The 23,873-nt window shown below is 37.4% G+C and overlaps 5 protein-coding genes across 5 annotated transcripts; 3 read left to right on the forward strand and 2 right to left on the reverse strand.

The window, feature by feature from the left end:
* Nucleotides 1–10,758: 10,758 nt before the first annotated feature.
* On the reverse strand, nt 10,759–11,938 carry PADG_07841 (uncharacterized protein; the record flags this gene model as incomplete). The annotated part of the gene is made up of 4 exons (XM_010765001.1): nt 10,759–10,940; nt 11,016–11,371; nt 11,431–11,528; nt 11,591–11,938. 4 exons carry the CDS (start codon nt 11,936–11,938, stop codon nt 10,759–10,761), a joined length of 984 nt encoding a protein of 327 aa, XP_010763303.1.
* A 294-nt stretch (nt 11,939–12,232) lies between these two features.
* On the forward strand, nt 12,233–15,578 carry PADG_07842 (uncharacterized protein; the record flags this gene model as incomplete). The annotated part of the gene is made up of 10 exons (XM_010764907.1): nt 12,233–12,274; nt 12,336–12,593; nt 12,672–13,737; nt 14,097–14,156; nt 14,271–14,479; nt 14,544–14,594; nt 14,651–14,677; nt 14,740–15,207; nt 15,281–15,442; nt 15,501–15,578. 10 exons carry the CDS (start codon nt 12,233–12,235, stop codon nt 15,576–15,578), a joined length of 2,421 nt encoding a protein of 806 aa, XP_010763209.1.
* Nucleotides 15,579–15,677: 99 nt separating this feature from the next.
* Nucleotides 15,678–18,151, reverse strand: PADG_07843 (ubiquitin-like modifier-activating enzyme ATG7; the record flags this gene model as incomplete). The annotated part of the gene is made up of 7 exons (XM_010765002.1): nt 15,678–15,761; nt 15,812–16,174; nt 16,231–16,698; nt 16,754–16,898; nt 16,965–17,707; nt 17,781–17,889; nt 17,961–18,151. 7 exons carry the CDS (start codon nt 18,149–18,151, stop codon nt 15,678–15,680), a joined length of 2,103 nt encoding a protein of 700 aa, XP_010763304.1.
* An 892-nt stretch (nt 18,152–19,043) lies between these two features.
* Nucleotides 19,044–20,467, forward strand: PADG_07844 (deoxycytidine monophosphate deaminase; the record flags this gene model as incomplete). The annotated part of the gene is made up of 7 exons (XM_010764908.1): nt 19,044–19,065; nt 19,140–19,464; nt 19,521–19,882; nt 19,937–20,069; nt 20,134–20,221; nt 20,277–20,327; nt 20,384–20,467. 7 exons carry the CDS (start codon nt 19,044–19,046, stop codon nt 20,465–20,467), a joined length of 1,065 nt encoding a protein of 354 aa, XP_010763210.1.
* A 461-nt stretch (nt 20,468–20,928) lies between these two features.
* PADG_07845 (imidazole glycerol phosphate synthase hisHF) lies at nt 20,929–22,707 on the forward strand (the record flags this gene model as incomplete). The annotated part of the gene is made up of 3 exons (XM_010765003.1): nt 20,929–21,051; nt 21,111–22,553; nt 22,627–22,707. The coding sequence occupies 3 exons, from the start codon at nt 20,929–20,931 to the stop codon at nt 22,705–22,707; spliced, it is 1,647 nt and encodes a 548-aa protein (XP_010763305.1).
* Between the last annotated feature and the right edge of the window lie 1,166 nt (nt 22,708–23,873).

The following is a 23,873-nucleotide window of genomic DNA, read 5'->3' on the forward strand; positions in this document are numbered from 1 at the left end:
TATTATTATTATTATTCATTTAAGATATATTCAGTTATCAACTGTGGCATTTACCTAGTTAAATTAGGATTAATCTATCTTGTTAATCAAATAATTAAAAGAAAGCAACTTAAAAATATGCAATTATGAGATTTCATCCCAGGATAAATACAGCATTTAAAAACAAATTTATTAAAAGCAAGCTCATATTACTGTCTCATTTTATTTAGAAAATAATAATGATAAACAAAAAGAAAATCAAATTTAAAAAAATTTAAAAAAAAAATAAAATCAAAAAGACAATCAAAACTGAAGAGAAAGGAGAAATAAAGAAATGAATCAAAGAATATATAATATTCAACAAGAAATATTAAAAGAATGACATTGACAATTAAGATTGATGTCTGCCAGTTATATACTTCAGGAAGTATCAGTCTCATTTGAAATTGCACTTCATTCTCTAGAGATAACTTTTACTTTCTTTCTAATTCAGTATGAAAAAGAAAAGATGTAACTAGTTATATATTAGCATTAATTAAGTATTTCTCTTTTAATTTTCCTCTAGGATCATTATTTAATGACCAATTCATTAATATATGATTTGGATTTTCAACTAAATCAAGAAAATCACATCTGTCAGAGTTTGTATAGTTTTTGAAGTCTTTTCATATAAGATTTAAAATAATCATGTGGATCCATGCTTCAATTGTATGTATTATAGAAGAAAATGGTTTTTTCTTGCATTTTATTGATGTGGACTTTCACTTTGATTCATTTCATATCTTGCATATTGAATATTTTTCTTTCTTTTTCTCAAAACTTTGTTTATTTATTTTTCTTTTATATAAGATTAAGAGATAGTTTTTACATTTATTTTTTGAATTTCAGTATAATTTTTGCTGCTAAATCTGCTTTTTCATTTTCCAAATTTTCTAAAATACTCACATGAGCAGGAATTTAAGTAAGATAAATGAAATAGAATATTTTTATTCTTTAACTTGATTTTTTGAACTATTTCTTGAATTGAATCAAGATATATTTGATCACTTTGAATTTCATGTTTTTGAGGTCTTTTTAAATGCTGTTTGACTGTCTGAGAATATTTGAATATTTCTAATATTAGATTTCTGAGTGATAATTTTACTGACTATTGTAAAAGTCTTCTGAATTGTGAATAACTTAGTATTAAAAACACATTCATTTTTCTAAACTTCAGAAATATAACTTATTCTCAGAATTAATTAAGATATGTCAGAGCTATATACACTACTAGCTTCTAAATATTCTTGTTTACTTTTTGAATTATCTGAGTATATAAGTGAAGAATCTTTTCTTATTAATCTTTTGTAGCTTTTAAATATGTGCAGTTTTTTCTTCTTCCATAGAAAGTTCACTAATAGTAATATATATTAATGAGATTAGTTTTTTTTTTCAAGAATAAAGCTCATTATAATTTATATTTTCACATTGAAGCTTGATAGTAGATTTTTAATCATTGCACATGTTTTTTTTATAAAGCTGAGAAGGCTTACTGAGATCTTTCTTAAATCTTCAGAGTATTGATTTCAATCTAAAATTTTTTTTCCTTACTTAAATCTTTATCAAATATACCTGGTGAAATGAAGCAGATACCTATTTGAATTGAATGATTTGCATTCAATTTCATAATTCTTAAAGCTTATGATAATTCATACTGATCTTATCAAATCTAATAGCTGATGACGAAATTGATGCCTCTATTTCCATAGCTTTAACTGAAGATGTTTTAAAAGCTCCTAGAATTCTTCTTAAAGCTTTATTCTGTAACAGTTGAAATTAATTTATAAAGCTCATTTGCTCTTTCCATCAAATCTCTACTGCATAGTATGCCTTTGATTCTCCACCACGCGCTTCATTAATTTCATCTTCCCAATGGGTAAAATACCATTAAGAAGGCTGTTGTGTACATTATGATCTAATGATCATTGGGTTGAAAACTGCCATTACTATCCACATTCTTCTAAGCCCTATTGCTACTGTTAAACTGTCAAACAGGTCCCAGCCTCCAAACAAGAATCTAATAACAACTCTGACAGCTCTGATATCAGTGAAATATGAAAGAAAACATATAAGAATCTAGTAAATGATAGCTAAGGTTATTACTCTTTAATTTATATCCAGCAATGATCATTTGTATAAGAGATATTTTGAATAAAAATATAAAAATAATATATTAAAGATAGCTGAGTTGAATATTTGATGATTTTCAAAGAGAATTTATCATGTGATAATCAGTGATGATCATTAACATAATTATTATCAACATAATATTAATCTTGTAAAGTCAATGAATTAATTTGATCACTTGAAATTTCTTTATTAATGAAATTATTTAGTTTTACCTCTAAAAGTTATTATTATTTTATATGCAATAAAAAATATTTTTAAGAGAGTATTAAATCAGAGACATCTTGCTGTAAAGAATTGATATGAAATGTATTTTGAATTTTAAAGAAAATATCTAAGTAATAGTTGTAATAAGATTCTTAATAATTATGTATTTTATTTTAAACAGTTTATACAAATAAAAACAATCTTAAGATAACTAGTTATAGTTAATTTTATTATTAACTTAATATCAGTTGTAAAATTTCTTTAGATATTTTATTTAAGATCTTGCTAAGCATTGATTATGAAGATTAACAATCTATATATCATTTATCATAAGATTTATCAGTAATATTATCAGTGATCTCTATCAAACTATAAGTTAAAATAATTATATATAAAGCTTTTATGAAACTATGTGTAATGTAAGAAAAACAATAATATTTTTTTGATAAGAGATATTTTTTACAGCAGTTATTAAGTTCAGTTTCAGTGTATGATAATAATAAATTGTGCCAGTCATCTTATACATAGTTATAGCAATGATGACAGTTCTTTACTGTTTGTATTATACATTTATTTACATTTGATAACTCTATCAGTCTTTAAGTGATAGACTATTAGGAGATATTATTAAATTTTTAGGTGTTAACATATATATGCAATACACTCTTATACATAACTGATGAACCAGCAAATGTCAATTCATAATTGAAAATAATATATTCTCTTTTAGATTTTTATTCCACTTTAAAAAAAATGTTAATTTGTTGTTATTATATATTATTATTATATTTGTTGATTGTTTTTTATATTATAATCTTAACCATTTTATAAAAAAATTCCCTAAGTTATACTGATATTATTTAATTTGATAGTGACTGAATGAAATAAACTATCCATTTCACAGCCTAATTAATAGTCTATAATACTGTTAATATATTATAAATATAACATATATTTAAAAAAGTTGTTCATTATTAAATTTTCACTCCTATAACAGAAGTTAAATCTTCAAAACCTGCTTTATGTTGACATAAAAATGCTGTCTTGATGATCTATAGAAGAAAGAAATACATACTACTGTATTGCTTTCAGAGTCACTATCACCACAAAACAATTATTAGTATAGATATTTGCAAACTTGATGCTATAGATTTCAATCAAGGTTGAAGATGATAATGCTGCAGATAGAATAATTATTCATTCTATCTTCTTCTGTGATTTTACAATCTGATATTAATTTCTTCTGATTCAAATTGAGTGAATATTTGACTGCTCCTGCTTACAAAGTATTAATCTGCATGTATTCTTAATTAGCTAGTGTAACTGTTACAGAGCTATATATTTATTTTCACTATATATTCACTAAAATAAGTTTGAAAGATATCAGCTTATCTTGAATTACACTGCAAGATCATAATTAAATATCAGATCAGTTAGAGCTGTTGTAGCTCTACAGAGATAATTTTTTAGGTATTCTCAAGTATGTTATACAGTCACTGCTGATAAGAATTAAATTTTAAGATGATAACTTTAAATAATTATTTTGTACAGCAAGATATTATTAATAAGTAAATATACTATCAATTCATCAAAAAGATATTTTTAATCTTTTCAAACTATCATTGTGATAAATGCAGTAAAGATATCATTTAAAGAATTTCACAAGATTTTTATGTATGTAGTTCATTAACGGTTTTTTTCTATGATTATGAAATTTCAGAAGAATATCTGCAATTACAACTCAGCACTCACTTTCTCATATATGTAGACTTATATTTTCTATTTCTTTTTAGATTTGAGATAAACTCTATTATTTACATGATTTATTATGATTAAAAAGTTTATATATGAAGATGAATTTATGATACTGAGTTTAATTATAAATTCAATTATGATATTTAGAATTAATTTAACTAGCTATTATTATCTATATATATATATTATGTAATTGACTATTTCTTCATATTTTTATATCAGCTACTGATCTTTTATAAATTAAAAAATTTTATAGTTCTCCATATTAAACTTCATTTGAAATATTATATAAAAATTCAAGAAATTGGCCGCTAATTTATAGTTGAGAGGTAGATAAATATTGAAGATAAGAATTTATCATTGTTCTCTAAGACTTGCATTGAACTTTGTGATTATTTATTTAGTAGCAGTTCAAAATTTTAAATACACTAGTTTTTTATATTATCTATTGCATAATATTTATTTTATTAACATAATAATTATAATTAATGCTTAATAATTAGTATGAATGAGAATAAAATTATCAATAATATCAATGAGAATAATGAGAATTATAAAAGACATCATCTTACTCTGCATGACATAGCTCAGTCTAGAGTCAAGATGATAACAAGCAGAATCTTAGTTAAATTTTGTTCTTCTTTATTGTTCTTACCTTCATTATGAAAAGTTCTTTTGATGCTCTTCACCAGGAATTTGAGAGTGCTATTCAGAGGCTTCACAATCAAAATCAACAACTTCTGATCTCAGTTCTATCTGAAGTCCTGGGGCACTGCCAAACCTCAAACAAATAAATCTCTAGCAGTCTGTCTATTGCTAAGTTGAACACATTCTCTGAGGCCAGAGCCCAGGATTGGTCAAATATTCTCCTGCTAGTTGTCCAGCAGTTAGCTTCTAATTCTTCTCTCATTTATTCTCATGATACATTTCTCAGTCCTGCTCAATCCAATCACTCTGCTTACCATGATTCTATGAATCTAAAACAGATTTAACTTATATTATATGATACAGAAGCTGTACAAGCTATATATAATTGTCTCATAGCTTGAAAAGATAAACCTCTTTCTGTGTTAGAAAGTCTAATAATACTACTCAAAATTCTCTCAGTCTGAGCAATTCTTTTTTGAACATGAACTTTAAAGTTGAGCTTTGAGTTTAATCATACTCCCAGCTATCTCACAGAAGTAAATCAGGTTCAGAATATGAGATGTTTTCATAAAATCTAGAAAAAAAGTATGAAGTCTTTAATACTAAATTATTTGCAATTCAGAAGACTTTTATAATAGCTCACAAAATGATCTCTCAGATAGCAAATATTGATAATATTTGAATATTTTCAAATAGTCAAACAGCATTAAAAAGACTACAGAAATATGAAATTCAAAATGATCAGATAAATTTTAAATTAATTCAAAGAATAGTGAAAAGAATTAAGATTAAGAATGAAAATATTCAAATTCATTTATCTTGAATATCTGCTCATGTTGATATTTTGAAAAATGAAAAAGCTGATTTTGCAGCAAAGATTGGAACTGAAACTCAGAAAGTGACTCAGAGAATTATATTCTGATCATATATTAAAAGAAGATTAAAGAATCATATCTTGATAAATGGATAAAAATCAGAGAAAAGAAGAAGAAAAGCACTCAAGATATGAAATGAAATCAAAGTGAAAGTTTTCATTAATAAAATGTAGAAAGAAAATAATTTTCTTCTATAATAATACAATTAAAACTTGAACATGGCTACTTTAAATCATATTTGAAAAGATTTAGAGATTCTTTGAACTCTGGTAGATGTGATTTCTGTCATATAGTTGAAAATTCAGATCATATACTGATGAATTGCTCATTAAACAATGAGATATGAAAGAAATTAAAAGAAAAACACTCAATTAATCAATTAGATATGATCTTTCTGTTTAACACTGAATTAGAAAGAAAGTTTTTAATTGAGTTTATAGAGAAAACAAAAATTATCTCTAAAGAATAAACTTTAATCTCAAATGAATTTGACTTTTGATTTATAAAAGTTAAGAATATATTTTCAATATTACTTTCATTAAGATTTCTTTTATATTAAGTTTGTCGTTTTGTATTGTTTTATTTTGTTTTATTTTGTTATTTGTTTTATTTAAGTTGAAAAGGAGACTGATTAAAATTGAAACTATAAATATGTCTTTTGTTAAAAGATTGTGAAATGCTATATCATTCTGGGATAAAACTCTATAAGTGCATGAATTGATTGCTATTTATTAGTTATATTAATAAAATAGTTAAATCCTAGTTTAACTAGATAGATGTCATAATTCCTGACTGAATACATCATAAATGAATAATAATAATAATAATAATAATAAATAATCATGAAACTGATTTAGAATATTTTACTACTATACCAGCTTTCAACTATTTTTGTTCACTTTTTGAATCATCTGAGTATATTAATAATTGTTAGGGAGCGAATGCGAGCTGCATAAGGAGGAAACACTCTGCGTTGCTAACTGCTATATAACGAAATACTAAGCTTGATGGGATGAAAGGGGGCGCTGGGGCCTGCCTGGATTATAACCACCCGCATGGTCGCGTCGTCACGTGACATGGATTAGGCCTAATCGGGCGCCGAGTTTAATCCGACGTCGAGTCTAACCAGGCGCCGGGCCTCGGTCGGGCTCGGTCGGGCGCTGAGCCTAACAATAATGAGTTCTTCTCATTTATCTCTAAAAGTTTTTTAAGTATGTGCGGTTTTTTCCTCTTCTTTTTACAGTTCACTAATCGTGCCGCTGCGCAACCCACACCTCGTGTGGGTGCGCCACATCAAAACAATAAAAACACCAAAACAATAAAAATCTTGCAATTTCATCATCTTCATCATCTTCATCAATTAATAACTTACCACAATGTCAAATAAGGATAAAAATATTGAAGACTGTATTTAAAAAGCTGTCACTTATCATTAAAAAAACTCAAATTTCAAAATATTGCCTCTGTCATAAGAATTTAAGATTTCTTATCAATGTCTCTAAGTGTGTATAAATGGAAGAAATTTGAATACTGCAAAGATTCCAGTTAACAAGAGATTAAATGAGAGTCAGAAGAATGTGATTAAACAATGAGTTAAGCTGCTTGATGAAAAGAATTATCCTCCTACAGCTAAATACATTGAAGATTTCTCAAATTCAATGCTTAGATATTATAAGGGGTTGAACCCCTAGATTTGCTCTGGCTGGCTGACTCAGCCTAGCCATTGTTTGCACGTGCGCACGTGATCATGCTACGCGAGCTTGCTTAAGCTCGAGTTCTCGTCTCATTCTTTTCTTCCCTTTCTCAAGCAATTCGTCCTTGTTATATAGGAGGACTAGCCTCTAGTTCTTAGAGCTTAACCCTTTACAGATATCAGCATATAGATTCTACTACCTCTTTTTCAAAAGTCAGCAAAATGTAGACTTATAGATTCATTAAACATCTATCTGAGTATAAGAGAGTGAAATAGAAGTCAATGAATTCAAAGAAAGTGACAGTTGAAGATATTGAATATATCAATACATGATTTGAATGTCTTCAGATTTTATTTGAGTTCATATAATATGCAGATCTTCATAAGATAATTCTATATAAATTTCCATTGCATGCTATTTATTTGCTACAATTTTTGAATAATCTATCATTTTAGCAATATAAGCATTATTATTTAAAAGCAGTCAACTATGCTGCATGCCATGATCTTGTTAAGTATGAAAAACAGCAGTATCTACAAGACCTCTCAGCTATATGAAAGCAGACCTTCAAATCTGATACAATAGCTGCAGAATGGGCTTAATGTAGTATATATCCATGGAATTCTGACTGAGTTCTTGACACTTTTAAGCATTGAATCTCATCACCTCTTTCACTGTAGATTTATGAAGATGAAAATAATTCAGATCACATATCTACTTCTTTTTCTCAGATATTCTCATCAAAGATAATTTAAAAGTTAAAATATTATATTAATATTATAGAAAATACTATATAAAGTATTAGAAATACTCTTGATTTGAAATCACTCATCTTGACATGTTATTTGAACAAGATATTCAAAGCAAGTCTAATTTACATAAAATTTAATGAGCAATAGATTACTAAATTAGAGAACTTTCTCAATGTCAACAAACATTGCAGAGCTAAAACAATCTATCATCAGATTCAAGTAGAGGAAGTCTTCACTATTAAAGATGTCAATAGAAAAATCAAGTGATATAAGAATAATGAAGCTGAAAAAGAGCAGAATAAGAAGTGATAAAGACTTGAAGTTGATTCTATGAAAATTGACAATAATCCACTCACACTATTGATAAAAAAGGAATTAAATCAATTTAGAAATGATATACATATTGAGAATAATGTTGATAATTTTTTTTTATTATAGATTAGCTACTGGTTGTTGATATAGAATGCAATAATGAGAATGTGATTCAAGATTTTTATTATTTTAATGTTTTTATCATTTTGATGTGGTGCATCTATACAAGGTATAAGTTGCACAGCGGCACGATTAATAGATTATTAATATCTATTAATGATCTTAGATTTTTCTTTCAAAGATAAAGCTCATTATGATTTATAATTTCTATATTTAAGTTTAATAATTAATCTTTAATCACAGCACATATTCTATACAGCTGAAAAGATAATATCTTGTTTTGAGTTACTAAAGTATTCATTCTAATCTAGAAATCATTTTCTATTTAAGTCTTTTCTAGATATATCTGAAGAATATGACATAGATACTCTCATTTAAATTGAATGATTTGCATTTATTTTCATGATTCTTAGAGTATAATTCATACAACTTTTATCAAATCTAATAGCTGATGGTGAAATTGATGTCTCTTTTTCCTTAGCTCTAATAGAAAATATTTTACAAGCATCTAAAATTCTTTTTAAAGCATTATTTTATAATAATTGAAAATAGTTTATAAAGCTCTTTTGCTCTTTTCACCAAATCTCTACTGCATAATCTAATATAGTGTCATAGCTCAACTAGAGGCATGATGATAAAAAGATAAAAGCTTCAATTCATCTATTTAACTAGGCAGCTGCGACGAGAATACTAAACTGGGGATTAGAATGTGGAATGAACAAATAGCTAAATATATATAGGTGGTTGAGGATTGGAGCGGATCAACCTAAGCAACTGAATATGGTTGGGGATCGGAACGGATTAATCTCTAGGGTGGAGCGAATAAATGAGAGCAACTAAATATCATTGAGGTAAGAACAGATCAACCTTATCCCATATTACCAGCGACTGCGCCGTAACATTACCCCCCGGTTTAAAAAGAGTGCTTGCCCTCAAACAGCTGTGCTATATACAAGAAAAGAGCAAAATATAAAATCCACCAAGCTTATTAGTAGATTGGTCGCCTTAGTTATCATTCACCAGATCCTTATAGATTTCCTTCCATATCTCCCTAACATCTGAGTCATCGTCGTCAGATCCTTATATAGAGGCTGGGATTCATTTGGCAGTTTGACGGTGATAAGGCTTAGGAGAATGTGGACAGAATTGGCAGTTTCAACCCAATGATCATTAGATTCAAGGGCATCAGGTTGAATCTGATTTAGATTTATAGGATCATGGTGAGAAGGGCGATTGAAGCGGATCGATCGAAGCAGGACGACCGAAGCGGAGCGATCAAAGCAAGCAGGGTGATCAACTGAGACTGCTGAGAGGCATGTGGCAAGGATGAATAGAAGAAAGAGCTAGAAGCTAACTGCTGGAACAACGCGCAGGAATTCCTTGTAGGTCCAAAGGAGGTTTAACTGCTGAGCTAGACTGTTGCAAACTGACATACAGCCTGGGCTCTGGTGTCATAGAGAGTGCGTTTAACTTAGCAATATAGTCTGCCAGAGATTCATTCGAGGTCTGGCAGTAGGGTCTTTGGACGGGATTGAGATCAGGAGTTGTTCAGAGCTGCCTGGAACTATTGATTGTGAGGCTCCTGAATAGCACTCCCAAATTCCTGTCAAAGAGCAGCAAGAGAAGCTTCCATGATGAAGAGAAGGACAGTAAAGAAGAACAAAATAAACTCAGATTTGAGCACTCAGCACGGTTGCAATCACTGAGAAGCTCACAAAGACATGGACGTGGACATAGATATAGACATAGACATAGACATAGGGTTTGAGCACTCAGCACGATCGCAACCACTGAGGAGCTCACATGGACATAGACATATAGGCCTGCTACTCGATCTCCAGGGCTTTTGAGAAAGATGAGTTTAGTATTATGTCATGGCTCAGTCTAGAGACATGATGATAATAAGACAAAAGCTCAATTCATCTATCTAACTAGGTAGCTGCAACAAGAATACTAAACTGAGAATTAGAATGTGGGAATGAACGAGCAGTCGAATATAAGTAGGTGGTTGAGGATCAGAGCGGATATGGTTGGGGTCGGAGCGGATCAACCTTAATTCATATTACCAGCCACTGCGCCGTAACAGGAGTGACTGACTGATGTAACTCACTGATAAACTAGTTATATTGTAATTCTTTAATAAAATAAGATATTGATAAATAATCATATATCTAAAAGAACACCTAATTACAAAGAAATAATCAAACCGGCCAACATTTTTTTATTGATTTCACAAATTATATCTGTCCTTTAAAAGGGAGGGAGGGAGAACGGATACTCAACACTTTTCGTTCTGAATACACTCAACAGAAAACTGTATATCACAAATGTAATCAGTTCCCAGATAACCACGCTGATCTGCTGTAATTTAGGATTTGAAATACGAGGTATTTTTATTGCAAGGGCTATCGTAGCAAATGAAAGAGAAGCATCTGCGTAGTAGAGAAAGGTTAGAAAATCCAAATATGAATAGGTCTTCTGGACGCGTATTGTGAGGGTAAACCTACAAATTGCAGCAACTATTTGTGTTTCAACGCCTAGTTGAGATAAAAAGCCAGGGGCAAAATAGCTGATACCACCTTTTCCATCCCCAGTTACGTATGGTACTTTTCTTATGTGGTTGAACATATGTCCACTGGTGAAAAGGAGAATTGCAATCAGACTTATGGCAGTCCACAGGTTTCGACTTTGAATGACAGGCAAAATATACTTTGACAACGCTGTGAAAAGGGTTACGGCACCCAGCAATAATGTCGTCATTGTTGCGATTCGGCCATAGTTTATCGGACGAACGATTGAGGGCTTATGCCCATCTGGTAGGTAGCGGTTCATCCAATTATTAATCTGGTCTGCGGAAAGTGGCCTTATTATCGTAGAGTTAGAAAATGGCTGGAAAATTAGAGTGGGAATGTAATTTCTTACCCGTTGAAATTATATTGGATGGGAGATGCGTCAGCTTTTGCTGCGGGGCCAGCAGTGGGTGGAAAGAGTATCAGAGCGGGTGCAGTTTTAAGCATGAGCTACCAAATGCAATTGTCAATTATTGGAAATAAGTAGATGGTAGGGCATAACGTTTACATACCTTCTGGAAGGTATCCTTCCCCTTTGAGAAATCAAGAGTGCCAAATAGTAATTTGGGAGTATCCTGCCTGGCTCCCTTAATCCAGCTCCGAGCGAGAAGCTCCCACTCCGGCTGAATTTCACGGCAAAGCTGACACCCATACCTCATGTCTCCAGCAGTTAGAAGTACAGCGACATGGTAATCGCGTGGGTTCGAGGTCAAATCATTATAAGTCGAATCATTAAGCACAATTGGTTTGACCGATTTTGCCCGATTTTGGTAGGTTTTGTATCGGTCGGTAGTAGATTTGGCAGCAGATAAAGATATTATCAAGGAAAAAAAGGTCGCAAATATTGGCAATATCCTCATGTTGACTCCTTTTATTCTTCACCCTCTTCGTCGTTTAGAGAGAAACTCGCAAAGTTGGTCGCAAAGTTTGGTTAGAAACTGCTCAACTGAGGTTGAAGTTACATCGACTTAAGTGTCTCTTTATTGCTTGTTCGGGTTAAAACCGGATCTCGGATCACGGTAAAACTAATGTCCGGGATTTGTTTACTCTCCCTGCTCAGCATTCTTAAAGGAACTTCCAATACTTAATATACTAACCCCAAACATCGCGCTCATACCACCTATACGCAACTGAAGGATAAAGACTCAACGCTGATGTCATTGTCCAAGCAAAATAATTCATCAGCTCGACATGAGGTGGGCCAGTTCCGCGGTATCTTCTATCGTCTTCTCTTGCTTACAAAGACCTTTTTATTAGTCGCTCCCAATTCGCACTTCGCAGCTTGAGACAGAATATGAAAAAGCTCTTTGGCAGACCGAATTAATAGTTGGGAGTGAGCAAAACCGGATCCTACACGTTTATTTCTTGCTCGCGAATCATGATAGAGATTTCCTTTATTCTGAACTGGAGGAAACGAAAGGCCATCTGGAGAGAGCAGAGAAAATTGGCTGCGAAGCGCAGGAGCAGTTGAGTCAAATTCAGAATGATGTTGACTACCTTCGAAATTCGCTCCAGGTCCGGTTACGAGAAATCGATGATTTAAAGGGAAGCATTCAGAACATCTACTTTGATATTAAAGCTAATATCCAGTAGTCGAACATACAGGAACTCAAAGCCACGTCGGCCGACTCAGCCAAACTACTAGCCGAAAAGCGTTCAATGTTGCGAGAATTATCGAATTTAAATCACGAAATCGAGCGCCTAAAATCCCAAAACTTGTCTCATCAAAGTTTGGTTTCGGAGAAATTGTTGCTTCAACGACAGCTGAGCTCGCTAGAAGTTGAGCTTCAAAGTGAAAAACGTGCTTTGGAAAAGGTACGACTGAAAGGGTTGAAACAGAGCGAAGAGGATAACAAAAAAAGTATCCGGCTGGAGGAATTAACTAAGGAGATCGCTAGAGAGCGGCGGGAGCGGGAAAAAATTGAAAAAGACATGAAAGCTGAAGCTGTTGAGTGGACTCGCCAACGAGCGGTGTTCGAAAACAAGTTAACTACACTCCGAAATAGGTTGCGTGAATCAGAGAATGCACTAAGGCAATTTAAAGACAAGAGCAACTTAGATGACACTCCGCTACTGGAGGATGCTGGAACATCTCATAGAGAAAATGACCAGAGACGCAAGCGGAGCGCTTCTAAGTATGAGCCAGACATAACAATCGACACACCCAGAGCAGCTGCGCATCCTCAGAAAATTACCAGAGTTCCGACGATACCTGGCGAAAAATCAACGTTCTCCACAACACCATTTTTGAACAGAACTAGCACAACAGCAGAATCTTCGGACACGTCCAAGAGCGATGCTGATGAGAAGCCCGCCTGTAGGCTGCCCAAACGGATCGAAAACGATATCGATATGCATGACCCTCCAAAGTCTCTCAAATCTTTCAATCCGAAGGCCGCGAAGACAACGAACCGCAGACGTCCAACAAAGCCACAAGAAGAATGCGCTAAGGTAGTTTCAGATGATGACGGTGCAGTTGATCAACCGGGACAATCACAGGTTGACTCTTCAATCTTGACGACGCATAGAGTGGCTGGAAGGAAACGGATATTACTTCCAAAGAAACCTGAAAGAACGCTGTTTGATGATGACGACGGCTTTGAAGATTCCAACAAGGAGAGACGGCGTGTTCCGGGAGGGTTCCGAGCTCTCGGGGGAGGTCAGTTTGGGTTAGGTCGACGGCTTGGGAGTATAAGAGGATTGGGTGCTTATACAGGGATCTCTCCTTTGCGGCAGAATATTCGCGCTGCAAAAGATTAAATACGTTGCGTATATGTGCTATTTACTTTCTAATGTCCTTGACACATACCCTTAGCCACGTCTGCTTGAACTATTCCAACCTGAAGAAGCTTGTTAGCATCCATTTTATCCGACTAGAATGATCGTTTCGCGATTTCCTAGAGAACACAAATACAATCTTTCTCTTTAATAGCCAAAGAGCGGGCTTGTTGTTCAAGGTCCCACACATACTAAATTATTGGTGTAACCGATATATTAGACTGATTCTTATGTCCGCAGGCTCAACCGCAGGTCTGGATGCTTTTGCCTCACGTGATATCATGACTGCGACCTTCGAAAGTGAGATCGGTCTTACATTTATCATTGTCAATTTGAACGAACGCGGGTACTGCAAACATTGAAACGAGAGCAATTCAACCAATACTAGGTAACCTGTATCTGATATAACCTAAGTCCCTATGAAACTGTGCGGTGTCCGCACACTCTACCGTGCATGGTTGCCAACTGGCGAAAATCTGTGGGTCCAACCTAACCAAATATATGAGTTATCTATACGGCATTCCTCTTCGAAGAGATGGCAGGCCCGGCAGGCCAAGGATAGATATTCGAGAGAAGCAATAGTAAAGGGATTGAAAAGCCGTGCTGCGTTTAAGCTCCTCCAGGTTTCTAACCCTTTTAATGTTATCGTTCTTGGAAGTCGGACTGACTAACAAAGAACCTTAATAGATCAATGACAAACATAAAATATTCAAACTGGGGCAGAGTGTCGTGGATCTGGTATGAATCAAAGTACCCCCTTTTACAACACGCTTGCATATTAACAGTGACGCAAGGGTTATGCCCCTGGGTCTTGGTCACAGGTACGTTATCCTTGCCCCTTCTCTCTTTCAAGCTTGAAATACTACTAATTATCTTCTTCTAGGTCGCTGTCGAGCTCACACAACCCAACGGACGTGTGGTAGGGGTAGATATTATTCCTGCTCAGCCCCCGAAAGGTGTCTCCACAATCCAAGGAAACTTCCTTTCACCGCAGGTGCAAGCTTACGTGCAAGAATTCCTTCGGAATCCTAATCGGGGAAGAGTGCAACGTCTCAATCACTTCGAAAACACCGATCCTGATTCCCAATCAATAACCGGTTACCAGATCGAGGAAAGCGAGGGTTATATTGATCGAGAACGGAGTGCAAGCTCGCACATAACCCAGGTTGGCGGGGACGCGGAACATGTCTCCGATACTGCAATGGGAGATAAGACGGTTGATGTGGTTCTAAGCGACATGTCTGCCCCCTGGGATCAAACAACTGGTTTCTGGAAGAAAAGCCTTAGTGACCCATATCATAGGATGATGAACACGAGCGGAATGAGTTTTCGAGATCACGCCGGGAGCATGGTATGATTTAGACACCCTACCGCTGAAATTCCTTTCCCCTTTTGTTGTATTTTAATTATTAATTTAGAAACAGGATCTCTGTAGGGCGGCACTGGAATTCAGTTTCAACGTCCTGAAAACAGGAGGCCATTTCGTTTGCAAGTTTTATCAAGGCGCAGAAGATAAAGCACTCGAAAGGCAGTTGAAAGAACTTTTTCAGACTGTCCATCGAGAAAAGCCCGAATCTTCTCGCAGCGTATGTTTTCAGAATACTTTATAATCTTTGGTTGCTCTCTGACAAGATTTTCTATCAGGAATCAAAGGAAGCATATTTTATTGGTCTAAGGCGGAAACATAACGCTGTTAGAGACGCCGTTCTCCCCCATAACTAGGATCTCCCTTCAATTGTACCCGAGTTTACTCTTAATATCTGGCCACTTATCGGAGATGATCATGAACAGAATTTGCATGGTCGTTTCATTTCTAATATCCTATATTATCTCCCCATCACCTTCTTCAAAATCGCTCTCGTCGAAGTCGATTGAAGCCGAGGCTTCTTCTGCTGCACGTTGGATCTATGGAATTTAGTTACGATTCTGATGTGCCTCCTGAACTGAAAACTTACCTCCTTAAGCCCGCTTAGCTCTTCAACATAGCCACTTTCATTCACGGCTTTTTTGACGAATTCCCACTCATGTTGCCTGTACGCGTTAATTATATTACCTGAACAAGCACTGCAGCAATTATAGCTCTTCCCTGATACGACCACGTTAGAAAAATTAGACAGGAATCCCCTAATTTGGTGAGGTATGATCCCAAGAGGATGATAAGAGGGGTTCTCGTTAGAGGAAGAGGATGCAGGAGCAGCTGGTCCGTTTGGATGCTGCAATACAGAGACAAATAATTCAACCAACAAGGCTGATGCGATCGCAGCGATACCAGGACGTGTCACTGTACACTGTTGGTCCAGCGTCTGATCCTTGATAGACTTATAGATGAATTAGCACACACACTCCCTCTACGAGGCTAAGGTTGACGACCTACATCAGCGGGAGCCACAACGTCATTGCAAAAGTAGCATCCCAGTTCAGTTTCCGGTGCCTCACTGTTTTCGACGCCGTGACGCATTACAACGTATGTGTCAAAACCTAGCGCTGCATTCATCACTATTTTCCCCGTCGCTTTTCCCATAACCGTCGGTAACCAACGAGATTCTCGAGTATCCAATAGCACGAATATTGCGTCGTGCTCGTGAATGAGCCTCCGAAGTTCCTCGAATTCACGTTCTGCTTTCGAAGCGTCTGTTATCGGATGGCCTGGCATCGGCACTGACAGCACATGACCGGAAGCATCAACACCTGGGTAAATTTCCGCAAGCGCGGCGGCAGCACGATGCGCTTTCTTGGCGCCTCCTTCCAGGCAATCCTTAAATTCGAAAAGAGGTTGTCTCACTGGGTTGGAGAAAGACACGGTTCCGTTGTCTACAAATGTGATCTTTCGAACACCCCATCCCTATGGTTTTTGGATTAATCTTTGATATAGACCCAATAAATTTAGTCATACTCACAAGCAAATTCCGCGCAACGTAGCTTCCAAGAGTTCCTGCACCTAGCAAAAGGCACTTTGTATTCTTTATCTTCTTGAGGTTGAGGTTGGGGCTGATCCTCCACTTCATAAGTTTCAAATTTAGATCGACGGATTGATCAGCCAATCTATTACATGTATTAGCAGCGGTGTATGTGAGTGCTCCAATAACAATATAAAAGCTTCAAACCAACCTTTTCGGGTCCATGTATTCTGTGAGATCAATGATTCGTCCAGTAAGTTTGCCTGCGGCGTTTCGCTCCCACCCGGTGACTTTAGGCATAGTGCTCTCAGATCCAAGCTGGGTTTCCTCATGTTCAGTTTGGGCAGCATCTGATCTCAATTTTATGACGATACTTCTACCTTGATCCCTTTTTGATTGAACATCACGATATCTGAGAATTTGGACTTGACCAAGCTTCCAGCGCTGGCGTACCAGAACCAACAAATTCCTTAACATCCAACCTGGCGCGTCCGGGTAGTTCGAGGGATCAGCGAAACAAACAAAGCAATCCTCAGCCAAAACATTGCGGAAAAATCCTGTTTCGAAACCTGAAAGGGATGAAATTTCCCATGAAAACCCAACTTCTTTAGCAATTGGAGAAAGTGGCTTTTGATTTGTTCCAAGTTCTCTGCCAGAACGAGTGTCGCTTGGGAGATCGTTGTCAGGATGTCTATACTTCCGAGCAAGAAAGAAGCCGTGTTGACGGGCATCCACCCCGTATCGCCATGTTTGAACAGCGTCAACTAGGGTGGAACTTTCGTTGCCTGCCAAATGTTTAGGTTCTGCAACAGGGTTCCACGCTGAATGGATTGCTGGGAAAGCAAACCAATACAGAAATTTGTATTTCTTTAAATCTGCGAAGGAAAGCACAACAAATGAGACTAGCAACGATGGGCAAGAATAAATCGTTCCATCATTAATAGCATCCCAGATCTATCCCGGATATAGACAGTCAGCAACAAAGGAGGATGCTTTAGATGCTGTGAGTCCGGAAGGGGTTGCATACCGTCTTCCCCGTTTGTAGTAAAAGAGCATTCTTGTCTGTATTGCGGTATTCTTCAATGGTGTTAACATTTTTTATCATCCCTTCTCCTCTATAGAGCCCCGCGGGCACCCTGCAAAATCATGAGTATGAGTTTACATACTCCGTAGTTGATAAACGTTAGCCAGAAATGCTCCAACTTACTCATCTCGGGTCAATGCGGTCCCATGGATTTGCATGCGACAAGAAGACTCCGGAGGATCGGTAGATTTGATCTCGTAAAGACCTAGAAGCTTACGAGCGGAGTCATCAAGTTTGTCATGGTTTATTTTCAACGAGGCCAGGGATGTGTAGAAGGGAAGCTCTATATTAGAGATGAATGGTGAATACTGCATGTTGGCGACAGATTGTAGTTGAAGGTTGATGGAATGGAGATTTCGCTTATGATAAATAAGCAGCCAAGGATTGTTCGATTCCCAATCTCAGTTCTCGGCAGGTGATCGATAGTGGCCTCATGGGAATATCAGCTGATGGATGGTTGAGAAACAGAGCAGTGATCCCATAACAGAATTACTTTCCATAACGTATACGTACTGTGCATAGATCTCCATATGGATTGTCAGACGATTCAAACTGAAGTATGGAACTCCGCAAACAAGAGAATCATATAAAGCCAATAAATCTGGCTGGTAAGGCTCTCACCAGAAGGTTGTGGGTTGTTTAAAACCCCAGAAGCTGCAAATGCCCCCGGAACGCAGCAAGCCTCCCTGATAAGTAGTTACTGTAATTAACTTTTGCTGCATTTGCGGAGTAACTAAGTTACGTCACGCCCGGAATCCCACCCAACAACACACCGCCGGGGGTTAGTCAGTTCTGTCGGTACGTACTGCAATGTATATATACAGTACAAGTACCGTACGTTCTTCCCTTGAAGTTACAGATGTTTGTTTGGCTCGCGAGCTTTCTCCCGCAGTCACCTGACCCGTTTACACTTCAAGCAACTTGGTCCCCAAAGAAACCCATCCTGGAATGTGTTTTGGCAGGGAGGGACAGCTGTTGAAGTTTTTTCATCAGTCTACATCAATGATATAAAGTATTCGTTTCCTAACTAAAGCTGGGGGACCCCTGTGCATCTAAGTGTCTCCTTGATAAACACTATTTTGAGAACTATTTCTTCCTCACGTTAGATTCCATGAACAAACCAACCTTGGAAGAGTAGTTTCTTAAGCATAGGTATATATATTCACCCAATTTTCTACTCAGGGATTATCCTGTTGGTCTGTGACAATGCTGCTTGGTCTATGTGGAGGTCTGTTGCCAGAATCCTGTTATTTATACATCTTGTTTTCACGCAGAGCAGAGGAAGACTGATGTAGCAGTTAGGAATATGTTCCGGAAAACACTCTGTTTCTGAATACTTGATCCAGAAGCATGGATTCCGGCAACTGCAGCTCGCCCGTAAACCTGATCTTCTGGATGAAAAGGAACTTGCCCTATCCTTCGGAAATCATTCGGTTAAAAGCGGATCTCAGATGTTTCAGACGGTCGACGAGCTTCTCAGTTTCGTGACTAAAAATTGGCGGGAACGATGGGTTACTACCGATATCTGGGATGAGACAACTTTGGAGAGGCTCCTGATGAGACCATATTTTCTTCTGGTCAGCATCGATGCCCCGGTTAGCCTCCGTTGGAGCCGCTTCACTGAACGGTACTCCAGATCCACCATTCCTTGCATAATACACCCGTCAATGCTAACAACATCAGGTCTTGGCGTCGACAATTGGATCCCCCTGATCTGGAAAAGTTCGTCCTCTGGAACGACAAGCACCTGTACGACAGGGATATTGGCATAGTTTACATGACACACCGTGCCCAAGTTCGATTGTTTAACTCGTCGTCTTCATTGCATGAATTGCATGCAGCCCTGGATGAACTAGATTTAGTTAGTGAACATCGCCTGCGCCCTGGCTGGGATCAATATTTTATGCAGCTTGCTTCCCTAGCAGCTCAAAGGAGTAACTGCATGAAGCGACGAGTAGGATGCGTCATCGTCCGAGAAAAACGAGTCATCAGTACGGGATATAATGGAACTCCTCGAAATACAAAAAACTGCAACGAAGGCGGATGTAAGATTTGCTCTGATTTAGAAGCCATATTGAGTCCCTGCTAATCACTAACAGGTCCTCGTTGCAACTGCGGCGAAGGTGGTGGTGCGGCGCTGTCTACCTGTCTTTGCATCCACGCAGAAGAAAATGCCCTATTGGAAGCAGGGCGTGAGAGAATAGGCGAAGCGGCCATTCTATATTGCAATACGTTAGTTCCCCCAAGTTTTATCTCTACATACACGAGAAGAGGACTCTGACTCTCTTTCCTACAGTTGCCCTTGCCTGACGTGTAGTGTGAAAATTGCGCAGCTCGGTATCTCTGAAGTGGTCTACTCTCAAAGCTATAACATGGATAAAGAAGTTTGTATCCATTCCCTTTAGCATACCTGTGCAATGAGTGACTAACGCATCTCAGACCGCATCAATTTTGGAGGAAGCTGGAGTGAAACTTCGACAATTTTCTCCTGTACGTCATGTCTCCCCTGAAGTCAAACTTTCTATATCTTCTAACAAAATCCCTAGCCACGAAATGGGTTAATTTACCTTCAAAGGTCAGACATCACTACCTCTGATCATGAGGTGTTGAATTCTGAGCCTATTATATGATAGTGGTGAACTTGTTGGTTTGATTTGTTCCTTTCAGCTCAGTTTCAGGAGTTTCTCTCACAATCATTCAGTGCCTTGAATATATCAAACTTAGATCGCAGAATATACTATTATACCTTTCTCCATTCGACAAACGATACCTAGTACGTACTTAGGCTAAGTTCGGCGGGAGATACTAGTGAAAAGCTTGGAGTAGAATAAATTACAGGTCGTAATCTTAAAACACACAATTATTGGTTGGTCATGTGTTAACTGACTAAAACTAGCTAGGTGATCGTTTTTAAGTTTCTCCACGTCTGACTCATCCGTGACCTCACGGTAAATTTCAAGGATGTTTACGCCGATTATATGCTTTGGAATCTCTTGACAAACACCCACCAAGCCAACTCCCTAGTAGTGCCATGCGGTTTTTTTTAAGAAAATTTTCTTAAATTTTATATATTTTTATTTTCCCATACACAATGCCTGTTGTTCATCTGCTGGATTATGTAGCGGGAAATATTCGATCCCTCGTTAACGCCATTGAGAAGGTTGGTTATCAAGTTGAATGGGTGAAGTCTCCAGATGACGTGCAGAATGCGGAGGTCAGTAAAGTAATCCTTAGGCTGAGGAGGAGGTCTCTCTAACATGGGCTCTTTTTAAGAAACTTATTTTGCCTGGTGTTGGCCACTTTGGGTACTGTTTAACCCAACTCTCAAAGGGGGGATTTCTTGGGCCAATAAGAAACCATATAGCTTCTGGAAAGCCATTTATGGGCATCTGCGTTGGCTTGCAGGTTCTCTGCGAAGGCTCTGCAGAGGATCCAACAGAATCGGGTTTGGGGTTAATACCTGTCCGTCTAGCGAGGTTTGACTCTACCGGTAAGAGTGTCCCGCACATCGGATGGAACTCAGCCAAATGTCCCAGCAAAAGTCCAGAGAAATATACCAGTTTCTATGGGCTTCATCCACAAAGCAAATACTACTATGTTCATTCATATGCGGCTCCCTACAATGAAAAGGTGCTTGCGGACCAAGGATGGGCAGTTGCAACCGCAACGTATGGGGATGAAACATTTATTGGTGCCATCGGCCGTGATAACATTTTTGCGACGCAATTTCATCCTGAGAAAAGCGGCAAAGCCGGCCTCCGCACGCTTGAGGCTTTCCTGAATGGGAAAAGTATCCAAAGTTTGGACGCCCCTTCAAATTCTACACTTGTTAGTGGTCTGACAAGGCGAGTCATTGCATGTTTGGATGTCCGCGCCAATGACAATGGGGACCTAGTAGTAACGAAGGGCGATCAATATGACGTCCGGGAGAAGAGCGGGTATGAGAGTGGAGGGCAAGTCAGAAATTTAGGGAAACCTGTTGAGATGGCGAAACGTTATTATGAACAAGGCGCGGACGAGATTACTTTCTTGAATATTACTTCTTTCCGAAATTGCCCTGTGGCAGATGTTCCAATGCTGGAAATTCTTCGGCGAACGTCAGAAACCGTTTTCGTACCCCTGACAATCGGAGGCGGCATTAGGGATACTGTGGACACCGATGGCACTAAAATTTCAGCGTTGGACATCGCGACGATGTACTTCAAGTCTGGGGCTGATAAGGTCAGCATTGGATCAGATGCAGTTACCGCTGCTGAGCTCTACTATGAAAACAACTGCACACTCAGCGGTGGCACCGCAATCGAGACCATATCGAAGGCCTACGGCAATCAAGCGGTTGTTGTCAGTGTCGATCCTAAAAGGATTTATGTTAGTAAGGCGGAAGATACAACCCATCGGACAATTCGAACCCAATATCCGAATGAGGCCGGCCAAGAATATTGCTGGTATCAATGTACCATTAAAGGAGGCAGGGAAGCCCGGGATGTGGATGTTTACCAGCTTATTAATGCAGTAGAGGCCATGGGGGCAGGAGAAATCCTTCTTAACTGCATTGATAAGGATGGGAGCAATAGCGGGTTTGATATCGAGCTCATCAATGATGTGAAATCTTTTACAACCATTCCGGTTATTGCATCGAGCGGTGCGGGTAGCCCCAGTCACTTCGAGGAAGTTTTTAGGAAAACCACTACCGACGCAGCTTTGGGAGCTGGCATGGTTAGTATATCATTCTGAAATTGCATTCTATATATATATATATATATATATATATACTAACGTGTTCTACCAGTTCCACCGAAATGAGTACACTGTGAAAGACGTTAAGGAATACTTGACATCTAAAGGGCTTCTCGTCCGTGAGAATGAATAATAAACTCAGGTGAGATGGACCACGAAAAGGATGTTCACTGTGACTGCGGCTTGGCGGATCTAGGGAATTATCGAATCTTATACTACCTTCTGCGTATCTACGCATGAAGCTGTTCAAGATTTGATTCAGGTTGTTCAATAGATCCAATAGAAACACTCTTGCTGCAAGCCAAAACTGCAGGGAAATTCAATTGGGATTGAAATAGTTATAACGAGTAGTTAATTAGCATGCCATACACGGGCTCACGGAAACAGAACCCAGGTACACCCATAGCCATAGCCCAACATGATACAGGGCAGGGTTGATCAATAGCGATCTGAAGGGGATCAACCTTAGATAACCTATGGGTAGCCTAGTTTGGCATCAATCCATTCAATAAGGTTTAGTCGTGTGGAAACCCAAGTTTATGTCTGTACTGTCTGTACTGTATGTACTGTACAATACGTAAGACATCCATACTCTAAAAGGAAAGGTTCTGATTCAAAAGACTCAAAAGCCTGCTGCTGACTCACCGATGCGGCTGAGCCCTTGGTTTCCCTGGAAGTTCGCCTCTTTGCTGATTAATACTGTTAAAATCCTTCCAACCTCAACTCCCTTCGCAAACTCTCAAAACTCCCAACTCTCCCCCCCTTCTTCATCAACAACAACAGCTCCATCCAGTCGTCTTCATCTTCATCTCCATACTCCTTCGTCGTGTTTTGAGAGTGCCGTCCTGTCCCGGGTCAACGTCCCTATTTGAAGTCAAATTCTATCTGCTAGCGATTGGGTGTCGTCGCTCGACGGTTAAATGTACAGTAGTCCCGCCGGTCGTTGACATAACAGTGTTCATTTGCCTCTCGAATAGACACACCACCTTTCCTTGTCATTATTTGATATCCCGAATCGCCGTGTTGCTTTTTCATTGCATCAAGAATCTCAAGTTATTCTCGAGGGCATTTTGGTAAGGAGACAGAAAACATCGGTTGGTTAAAATAGGTGTTGGGAACCGGCTGGCTTCAAGTTTATACTTGTTATTGTGTTGCTAGGTTGTGAAAGACAATTGAAAACTTCTTATTGTCCTTCCCCTTTACTTCGCAGAACCCGAATACAATTTATGTACAGACCCGCTGCTTAATTTTCTTCCTTGGGGGTATATCAGTCCACCTTCACTAGCCTACTTGTCTCTC

The sequence above is a fragment of the Paracoccidioides brasiliensis genome (assembly GCF_000150735.1).
Source record: "Paracoccidioides brasiliensis Pb18 unplaced genomic scaffold supercont2.13, whole genome shotgun sequence".
Classification (NCBI taxonomy): domain Eukaryota; kingdom Fungi; phylum Ascomycota; class Eurotiomycetes; order Onygenales; family Ajellomycetaceae; genus Paracoccidioides; species Paracoccidioides brasiliensis.